Source organism: Protopterus annectens, chromosome 10.part0 (assembly GCF_019279795.1).
Source record: "Protopterus annectens isolate FY-2018-M chromosome 10.part0, PAN1.0, whole genome shotgun sequence".
Lineage (NCBI taxonomy): Eukaryota > Metazoa > Chordata > Ceratodontiformes > Protopteridae > Protopterus > Protopterus annectens.
Genome location: NC_056744.1, coordinates 1,150,861,446 through 1,150,872,377, shown reverse-complemented (window position 1 = coordinate 1,150,872,377; position 10,932 = coordinate 1,150,861,446). Strand labels below are relative to the sequence as shown.

Sequence of the window (10,932 nt, the reverse complement as noted above, 5' to 3'; positions counted from 1 at the left end):
AATTTTGTTGATAACAGTGCTCAACAATTATTCACTACAAATTATCATGCTATCAGGTTTTGTTCTGAAGCTATTCAAATCTGTTTAAAAAGTCTGGAAAATTACAATTTATGTCTTACTTGCTCAAAAGATATAGGAGGTATATGCACCAAAACACTGTTTATAATACTTCATACTGAACTTTTGTACTCATAGTATTTTAATTAAAGAACATGCAATACCTTCTCACAGCAGTTTGAAGTAAGAATCTCATGGAGGTAGAAATTTATCCACTACAAATTATGTTGTTGTATACCATTTGTGGTGAAGAAATCAGATGTTTTTGTGTTTTATTTTCATGTTAATGATTTTTCCTCCAATACTTTCTACAGCTGCAACCTCTCCAACATGCCACCATCATAATGAAGTATAGAAAAAGAGCATATACTGGTCATCCCTGGGCACTTCAACATCTATAGTAGTAAACAGGCTACTATATTTCTGCACAAACAGCAGAAAGACAAGACTAGATGATTACTGTCCAGTTGCTCTTATATCAACAGCAATGAGGTGTTTTGAGTAGTTGATCAAGAACCACATCTCTTCAAGCCTACCTGCAACTCTGGATACATTACAGTTTGCTTATAGATCTAACCACTGCATGGCTGATGCAATAGCTATAGCACTTCATGAATCCTTGGCACATCTAGAGAACAAGAATTGCTATGTCAGAATGCTGTTCATTGATTTTAGTTCCACCTTTAACACTGTCATCACCCAGAATCTGATATCAAAGCTGATCCAGCTGGGCATCAACACCCCCTATGTAACTGGATATTGGACTTTCTCATCAACAGACCCCAAAAAGTATGTGTGGAAAATAGTTCAATCAGTATTACATTGAGCATGGGTGTCCCTCAGGGCTGCATCCTGAGTCCTCTGCTGTTCATCTTGTTGACGCATGACTGCATGGCCAAGCATGAATTCAATAAAATAATCAAGTTCGCGGATGATACCACTGTCATAAGTCTTGTCAGAAATGGTGAGGAAACAGCCTATAGGGATGAAGTAGAGCATCTGATAGGCTGGTGCAACAGCGACAATCTGGTCTTAAATGTAAGCATGACCAAAAAATTAATAGTGGACTTTAGGAGGACTCAGGAGATACATCAACCTTTAGAAATTAAGGGGATGTCAGTGGAAAGAGTCAAAAACACCAAGTTCCAGGGGGTTCACATCTCAGATGACCTATCCTGGTTGACTTGTATTAACCGCACAATGAAGAAGGCACAACAACGTCTGCATTTCTTATGGAAACTGAGGAAGGCAAACCTGTCTTAGTCCATCCTCAAAGCCTTCAACAGGGGGACCATCAAGAGCATCCTCTCAAATAACATCATAGTTTGGCATGGTAACTGCAAAGCATCTGACCATAAGGCTCTCCTGAGGGTGGTGAGGACAGCGGAAAAAGTCACTGGTTCCTCGCTCCCATCCATGGATGATCTGCATAAGACTTAGTGTGTGGGAAGGGTTAGGAAGATAATCAATGGTCCCACTCGTCCTGCCCATGGCATGTAGTTCCACCTTTCCTAGGGCAGGCGGTATTGCAGCTTACACGGCAAAACATCTAGACTGAGCAGGAGCTTCTTCCCTCTATCCATAAGACTGCTGAACTTGAATGCCAGGCATGACAGCGAATAATTAGATCAGAATGCCACTTGCTGTGAAGTATCATCTATAGTAATCACTTTGACAAATTGTTTCAATAACTGGTACAGTTAGCCTGATTGCTATTGCTATTACTTCCTGAATCTGCAATAGTCAGGAGTGAGTCATCACTCCATACATGTGCAATATAAACATTAGAATATATCATACTACAACTGATGAAGTGCAATATTCTAAGCAATCACAATGTGAAGTCACAGTCTTGCAATACCTACTAGTATAATATTATCTAATGTGTTCCTGTCCAACTGTGGTAATTTACTGTGTTGGTAATATTTTAATAATTATTGTATGTGCATTAGTCTTACTGTCATTCAAACTATGTGTTCTTTATGATGTCTTGCTCGGGGACCAAAGCAATGTCATTTCATTCAGCTTGCACTACTGTGTATATCAGATCAATAATAAAGTTTACTTTAACTTTGAGAAACAGGAGACCTTTACTCAGTGTAAAGACATACTGCCAAATGGATGTTTCAAGTAGGTTACCTTAAATTCATAGAGACTGTGTATGACATGGCTGTATTGCAACCATAACATAAATGTTCACATCCGATGGTATAACTTTATTTTCCTTACCCAAGACATTTTGCTTAATGTATGAAAAATACGAGCTGTTACCTTCTATGCTATTATTCAAGTAGTGAGGGCATAATGATAATGTGGGTAGACAAAAGTCAATGTTTGTTTGTGTCTTTCGGCTTTTCCCGGTTAGGGGTCGCCACAGCAAAACTCCGGTCTGCTAATGATTGGCAGTAGATTTTTACTTGCTGGCTTGCTGGGCCTAACGCACGACAAAAGTCAATAAAACATGAAAAACACAACAAAGATGTCCAATTTTACAAAATAAATTGCAACTTTATCATCTATAAAACATCTATTAATTTAGTATAATACTTACATAAAGACATCTGGAAATAAGTGACATGCAGTTTAATGTTTTTTCATTTGCTTGTTAAAGTAAAATAAATTTAGTTTTATTGTATGTGTGTACACACATATGTATGTGTATATATATATATATATATATATATATATATATATATATATATATATATATATGTATACACACACACACACACACACACACACACGCACACACACGCACTCGTGTCTGTGTTTGTCAGTTTAAAAACACCTGAAAGACTTCTACGATTAAAAAAATGAATTTGTAGGTATATATGTTGAATAGCACATTGCTGTTCTTATATATTACACATTATATCTTTTAATTTGTCTCTACCTTTTAAGTTTCAGTTCTAAGGTAGCACAGTCTCAGTTTTACACAATGGCGTAAAGGGGGAAGGGGGACTTGGTTAAAGGAGTGAGTTTAATGCTTTTATTACTCTTAACAGAACCACCCTCTGTAACTACTCCCTTGCTCCAAATAACCTGATTATATATAAATTAATGAATGTTTTTAATTCGACCTTTAAAATATGTACTACAAAATATATACTCAACTAGGATCACTTGTTTGTGTGGTTCAATAAAGGATATTCCATTTTTAACTAAACTGTGGGCTATCTACTATTTTATTATTTTGTAGTATGTATTTTAAAGGTCGAAGTTTATTAGTGAACTAGGTGCATAACATAGTTCAAGGAATGAACTTCGCACTCTCCACAATGCAAAGTTTCTACTTAGTTTATATGCTGAATAGCATGATGTCCAGACCACAAGTGCACCAATTTTAACTTATTTGCCTTTGAATATGATAAGTGGTGTTAGTGTGAAAACAAATATTCCAATTTGTTCTTAAAAACTAATAACAGGAGAATGAAGTTGGTGGCAGGATAGTGATATCTTTAATTTATCCCTATATTAGAATATCACCAGCCATGTATACAGGTGTCATATAAAGCTTAGAGCAAAGTGGAGAGAAAATACTAAGTAAGAAACGTTAGGGGTAAGTAGAGAAGGCAATGGTAAAAAGAGATTATACCAGCTTTCTGACAGATCGTAAATATTGTACAGAGACAGAATATCGGGTGTAATAAATGTAAAAAACAAAACAAACAAAAAACACATTTAGATTAGGCTTCTGTATGACGTTCCATTCTACTTGTTTTGTAAAGTACACCCTTTCGTCAGTTAAATGTGATTACCAAAGCAGGAGCTGAAAAACACAAACAGCTTAATCACTAACAAGGTGTGAAAAGTCTGCAAAGCATTTTAAAATGAACAAATACTTTTTAACTCAGCTTAATGGTCCCAGAAAGGGAATGAACAGGAATGGAAATGCAGCTGTAAAACTGTATTACTTCTTATTGTTGATATAACACTTCTTTCTACCAACTTTAAGTAAGAAATATGAATAAGTCATTTCTTAGAATGCTTCTTAGGACACCATATATATTTTTTTACCAGCAGCAGCAGGGAGTGAATTGGACATCTGCTTTTTTTCACCAGCACCAGGGAATGGATTAAACATTCACACAAAAGACAAAGAAATACACTTATTTCACAGGATTAAGTCATACTGGTGCAATCACCAATTCTTTTAAATACTCAGACATGAAGCAGAGTGCAACGCACATTGTGGAAATGTCATTGACATGCACCAAACAACAGTGGCAGACCCTTTTCCTTTGGGAAACTTCCTCTGAGTAAGGAACTACTCAAAGGATAACAAATCTGGGTGGTGTTCCAGCTCTTCTTTGTCACCATCAGACATTATTTGCCTTGGCATGCTCATGCTATTAGAATCATTCTCTAAGAGACTTTCTTCACTGCATGTTATCCTCAAATGTGACTTGTTGAGACATGGAGATGAAGCCATCCTTTTCTCACTGTTTGTTTTCAGTTTAAGGTCTAAATTTTCTTTATTAATAAGATCGGGTACTGAATGGACAGCCTGAGTGAGGCTTTCTGTGCTATTACTTGGTGCAAAGAGATTGTCTGAGGACTCTATGTTGGTCTTCTCAAGGATCCTGTCTTCAGCTTCAGATGCAGTGCTCAAGGCTGCCATCTGCTTTACAGTAGATTGGTTTATAGACTGCTCAACAGTAAGGGAATCATCTTCTAAGCTGGATGCATTTGGTGTTGTGAGACCTTCAGGTATACTGACTACAGGGTTTGGAGAAATCATCATATCCTGAGTAGTTTTCAGGGGCCGAGGGGTACGTTTCTTGGTTGTTGCAGGAGGTGGATCAAGACGTGGAAATGGTTGTTGCAAACTTTGGCTGCAATGCAAAAAAATGCATTAGTTATCTCACTTTTACAAAAGAATGACTATTAATGAAAGAACATTAACATGCATATTTTAATAATTAATTTCTGGGTGCATAAATTCAACTTTATGCATTTCGTAAAGTTATTGTTAATACCACCTATCACTAAGTGTTTTAATATTCTGCTCTACTTCCATTTGTTTTAATTTCTTGTTTGCACACTCTGTCCAAGGTGTCTGTTGATTAGCAACCCCCTTTTATCCAATAGGCCCATTTGACCATGCAATGGGCTGGTTGCATTTGTCACTCTTCGGTTCTACAGGGGACGTTGACAGCAAGCAGCACTGCTCACTTTCCTCAACCATGGAAAGTGGCTTCCCCCTGGTCTACAGCAGAGAAACCATACTTCCCTATGTGCTCCCCAAGCACCTGCAACTCTTCCCTCCTCGCAGGACAGCTAAGTAGGACCACATCCCTTCACGCCTCCAGTATCAGGGTTACCATTTGAACTACAATCACCTAGATCAAAGTAACAGCTCCATCCCTCTGCATCATGGAGCCAGGCTTTTTGTTTCCATGTTTTGAAGTATGTTAGTGCATGAAATGCTTTCAAAAGTATCAGTTACTATAATGAGAAAATAGCAATACAGAAAAAAATGTATACACACACACACACACACACACACACACATATATATATATATATATATATATATATATATATATATATATATTTTTTTAAGGCCAGCATTTTTTTTATTCCTCTTTAACATTGTGACCCCCAATAGTAAAACCCAAATGCAAAATGTGAGGTTAGCAGACTAGCACATGTATTAATTATATAATAACTGATGAATGAGACTTTTGAGTAACTGCAGAGGTTAACTATGAAGATGCAATCATTCTAACAAAAGAGTGGTTACAATAATGAGCTATAAATTATAAGACTCTGTAAAGTTCTTCTGATTTCTCACAAAGTTTTCATTTTGCATACAGTATAAATCAGTGACAATACCAAAGCTCTCTGGTCACTTATGAAACAAGAAGTTACATTATGCTACAAAACTGTGATAGCAGAAAAAGATAAATCTATTGTGCCTGTATTATGATCATCTATCCAGTGAGAAGATATTTTCTTTTTTTGGCACTTTTCTGTCATCCATTCATGTCAGACATCTAGTCACCACAAAGACCATGCCCATTCATTCTCCACTACCATGGTGCTTGCCATTCATGGTGCAGATGTCCTCCAGGCAGCCAAAAGAAGTATGTCCATTTTTTGGCCCACCCCTTTCACTGGAGGCTGATATCTGCATCTGCAGACATGATGGCCTGCTCCAACTTCCCATTTGGATGTGTGTGTATTCCAGACTACACTCCATCAAGGCTACCATGTGGACATAGTATGGCAGAGCTGAGCATACATCCCTGCCTGTGTGCCATACACATTTCTTTACAATAGTTGTTGGTACTGTGGTGGGCTAGACTGTATTCCTCTTCCTAGGATGAGGGAGACTGTGCTGAATGCTCACATCCACCCACTCCTGTTGCCTCCTCCAGTCCTCAAGTCAAAAGTCCATTTTAGATCATCTGGGTCACACTTAGGACTATATCGCTATGTGGTACAAAACCAAATGCAGAAAAAGTTGTTTCTAATGTCGAGACTGATCTTTGTACTTTTAATTTCATAGGAATTCCATCGTCATCCTCCATTGTTTTTCGACAAGTAGTATGTCCTCACATTGTTCTCTACATTTCTTGTGCAATACAATGCTTCGTTTCTTCCATAGCCTGAAGTGAGGACATTCTTATCTCCTGTGTCCTATCTTCAAAATATCTTTGTCTTCTATTCCCATTATTACACATAGTTTTTTCTACCTTCTCAACCACCTTGAAATCCTTATGCCTGTAAGGGCATAGGAACAGAATACATTAATTACAACTGGGGCTTGAGCAGACAATCTGCAGAGGATAGCAACCTCTCTGTTCTTGGAGTCTACTCTTTTAAAGACAAACATATTAGTGGGCTAGCTTACAGCTTTCTCAGCTTGCACTTGGTGGTTCATTTCTGTTACTAATTACATACAATGTCTTTTTTCCTAACCTGTGTTTTCCAGGGTAGCTCCTCCCAGTTAATCATTTACTTTGGAAGTATTAGAGCTCTGGAGAAGTATTTTGCACTTCTCTGCAATTAATCTTGTATGGCATTTCTCAGGCTAGTCCTCAGGTACCTTTGACAGCTTACTTCTCTATCTTTCATTGCCCTTCTGTTTTAGTGTTATATATAGATAGGATGATCTTTTTTTTTTCAACTCTCCTCATAAAAGTGCTTTGGCACTGATCCCAGGAACAATCCCTGTAGAAATCCACTAAGAATTTCCCTTTGCTTTGACAGGATTTCCCTAATGGCTTTCCATCACCCAGCCACCCTTCTACTCCATTAAGTAAGCTTTCCTGTTCTAGGTGCCTTCGATTTGCATGTTACCCTCCTGTGGGGGAATGATTCAAAGGTTTTAATTAAGTCAAGGTATGTGACAGTGACTGTGTTTTCTTTGTCAAAGACTAACATAACCTACTCATAAAACTGAATCAGGTTGAAATAGCATGGCCTATTTTTTCAAACACACATGCTGATATATATCCTGCAAGTTCTTATTATTTAAGAAACCAACTAGCCTTTCCCTTTACATCTTCTCTATGACTTTACCTGCTGTTGAGGTCAAGTTTATGGGTCTGCAGTTTCCCTGGTCATTTATCACCCTCTTTCCCCTTGTGGAGTGGCACAGCTATGGTCTCTCTCCAGTTTTCTAGGATGACAATGTTGCTGACTGAAAAGCTGAAGATTTCTGGCAAAGGATCTGCATGCACACCTATCAGATTATTTACAATGAAGGTAGGTATGTTGTTAGGACAATGTGTCTTTTCTTTTCTTGGCTTAACTCTGAGTTTCAACAACTTTCTTATTGTATAACTACTAACTAACACCCCCCAAGCTGGCATTATTTTAAATTCCTTCTGTTTTATGAAAAAGGAAGTCAAGAATGCACTAACAGTTTCAAACTTTTTTAATGTCCATACTGTATTTCTTAACTTCTGTGACCTTCGCTCCTTTCTCTGTGTATTTAAAGAATCCTTTCATCCTCCTTTTTATTTACTTTACTAGATCTTTCTACAGATTTCCATTTGAATTTCTTACTGCCTTTGCAGCTCTTTTTCTAGCTTCCTTATAACCCTGCTTACACTATTCTCCTCCACTCATTCTTGGCGATTTTAAAGTCAGAGTTGGCAATGACCATCACAGCTGACCAGCCTGTCTGGTACAGTTCAAAACAGGAAAGATGACTGAAAAATAGGGCAGCATCTCCTTGAACTTTGTTCCCAATATGACATCTGTAAACCAACACCTTCTTCAATGTCAAGCCCCAGCATAAAAGTTTCATGGCAGCACCCAAGATTGAAACATTGGCACAAACTTGACCTTGTCTTCTCCAAACACACCAGTTTAGGTAGTGTCAGGATAACATACAGTTACCACAGCTCAGACTGCGATGCTGACCACTTGCTCATGTGTAGTAAGGTGGACATCCAGATGTGAAAGGTCTTTTGCTGTGAAAAGGAAGAGAAGACACACATTGACATAGGGAAGACTCATGACCCTTCAAAAGTATGCAAGTTTGATCAAGCACTTGAAGAGACTTTGCCCTGCCTGGATGGCACTGACACCAGCAAGAGATGGGAAAATCTATAGGATTCTATCTATAACACTGCAATATCTATCTTTGGGAAGAAGACAGTCAAGTGTGCCGATTGGTTTGTAGCACAAACTGAAGTGCTGACACCCCTGATTGAGAAGAAGAGACAGGCACTGGCTGCATACAGGTCCTCGCCCAATCAGGAGAACTTGCAAGCACTCCTATGTGCTTGGAGTTAAGTCCAGCAGGTATTTCTGTGGTGTGCAAATGATTATTGGCTCCAACTTTGCTTCAAGATTCAGTAGGCTGTGGACATTGGTAACGTGCAAAGAATGTACGGTGGGATCAGGCAAGCCATCGGTCTATCATAAAGGAAGATCACCCCACTTAAATTGAACACATGGGAGGTCTTGGAGGATAGAACCAATCAGACTGAATGCTAGTTGGAACACTACTAGCAGCTGTATGCCAGACTGACCATTGTTATGGAGTCAGCACTGAATGCCATTGAGCCTCTGCCAACTATGACTGAACTTGATGCTCAGCCCACCTTGGACGAACTCAATGATGCACTAAAAAAAACCTCTTTTCTTGAAAAGCCCCTGGGAAAGGCAGCATTCCCTCAGAAATCCTGACATTTGCCAACAGTATCCTAATCTCAGAACTGCATGGAATACTTTGCCAATGCTGGAGAGAAGTTAGCATACTGCAAGGTATGAGGGATATTAACATAGTTACCATCTATAAGAATAAGGGTGACAAAAGTGATTGTAACAACTATCATGGCATTTCCATTCTCTATACCATGAGGAAGCTGTTTGCACATGTTATCCTGAAGAGGCTCCACGTTCTTGCACAGAGAGTTTACTCTGTGTCTCAGTAGGAATTCAGAGCTGAATGGTCTACTATAGACATGGTTTTCTCTGTTAGGCAACTACAAGACTACAAGAAAAATGCAAGGAGCAGAACAAAGCTCTGTATATTGCCTTCATTATTCTGACCAAGGCATTTGACTTCATCAGTAGGAAAGGTCTGTTTGCAATTGTGGCAAAGATCAGCTGTCCTCCAGTACTGCTTAGCATTATCAGGGTCTTCCATGAAAGCATGAAGGGGACCATTATGTACAACAGATCCACATCTAAACTTTTCAAAATTTTCAGTGGAGTAAAGCAGGTGTGTACTTGCTCTAACATTGTTTGGTATCTTCTTTTCAGTTCTGTTGAAATTTGCTTTCAGAACTGCTACAGAGGGTATCTTTCTCTGAACCAGAATGGATGAAAAACTCTTCAAACTGTTGAGGCTTAGATTGAAGACCAAGGTGCTTAGGAAGTATCTAAGGGAGTTCCTGTTTGCTAATGATGAAAGTTTTGTGGCTCACACTCAAGAAATTCAGTCAGTTATGACTCACTTTTTGGATGCACATATGGAATTTGACCTCACAATCAGTTTAAAGAAGACCAGGAGATGGGTCAAAATGTGAGTAATAAACCATCAATCAAGGTAAGTGACAATGAGCTGGAGGTTGTTCACGAGTTCGTGTGCCTAGGCTCTATAATCTGACAACTTGTCACTTGATAGCATAATCAACAACCGCATTGGAAAAACCGCCACAATGTTTTTCAGGTTGACAAAGAGAGTATGGGCTAATAATAAGCATCATCACGCACACCAAGGTGCAGGTTTGCACAGCATTTTGAGCACATTACTGTATGCCAGTAAAACATGGACTGCACTCAAAACAAGAGTAGTGGCTCAATGTATTCCATATGCTCTGTCTTAGTTGCATACTTGGTATCTCATGGCAGGACAAGATCCCAAACAGCACAGTGCTTGAAAGGATGGGCACCACCTCCATGTTCACCCTCCTGAAACAGATGTATGTGCTAGTTGGGTCATTTTCCATGCATGACAGATGGCCAAATACCAAAAGACCTCCCTTTTGGAGAGCTGGAATCTGGAAAGAGGTCGAAAGGGTGACCCAAATTGCACTATAAGGACATATGCAAGCATGAACTCAGCACTCACTCCATCAGCATGAACACCTGGTATTCTCTCACCTCAAACAAGATTGTCTGGAAAAAGGAAATGAAGGAATCTCTCCCTACTTATGAAACCACATTGGCAAGGAGAGCAGAGGATGAAAGAGCCCTCAGGAAACTCTGCGGCCGTGATACCAGACCAACATCTGCCTACTGCTGCTCAGAATGTGGAAAGTACTGCCACTACTGGATTGGATTGCACAGCCACAGAAAACACGGCTCAAATCAATCCATCAGAAGCACAAACCCATGATCCTTTGGGATTGAAGGATGCCTACTTGAAAGCTTTCCTTTCTATGGATGGCTTCCTAAACCTCCATG

General features: G+C 39.0%; 1 protein-coding gene across 1 annotated transcript in view; it reads right to left on the bottom strand.

The window, feature by feature from the left end:
- Positions 1–3,232: 3,232 nt before the first annotated feature.
- LOC122813522 (carboxyl-terminal PDZ ligand of neuronal nitric oxide synthase protein-like) overlaps positions 3,233–10,932 on the bottom strand; it is a 2,813,298-nt gene continuing 2,805,598 nt past the window's right edge. Inside the window, exon 12 of the mRNA XM_044085881.1 lies at positions 3,233–4,892. Coding sequence (XP_043941816.1) covers positions 4,325–4,892 — 568 coding nt within the window. The 3' untranslated portion in view covers positions 3,233–4,324. The remainder of the gene's footprint in view (positions 4,893–10,932) is intronic.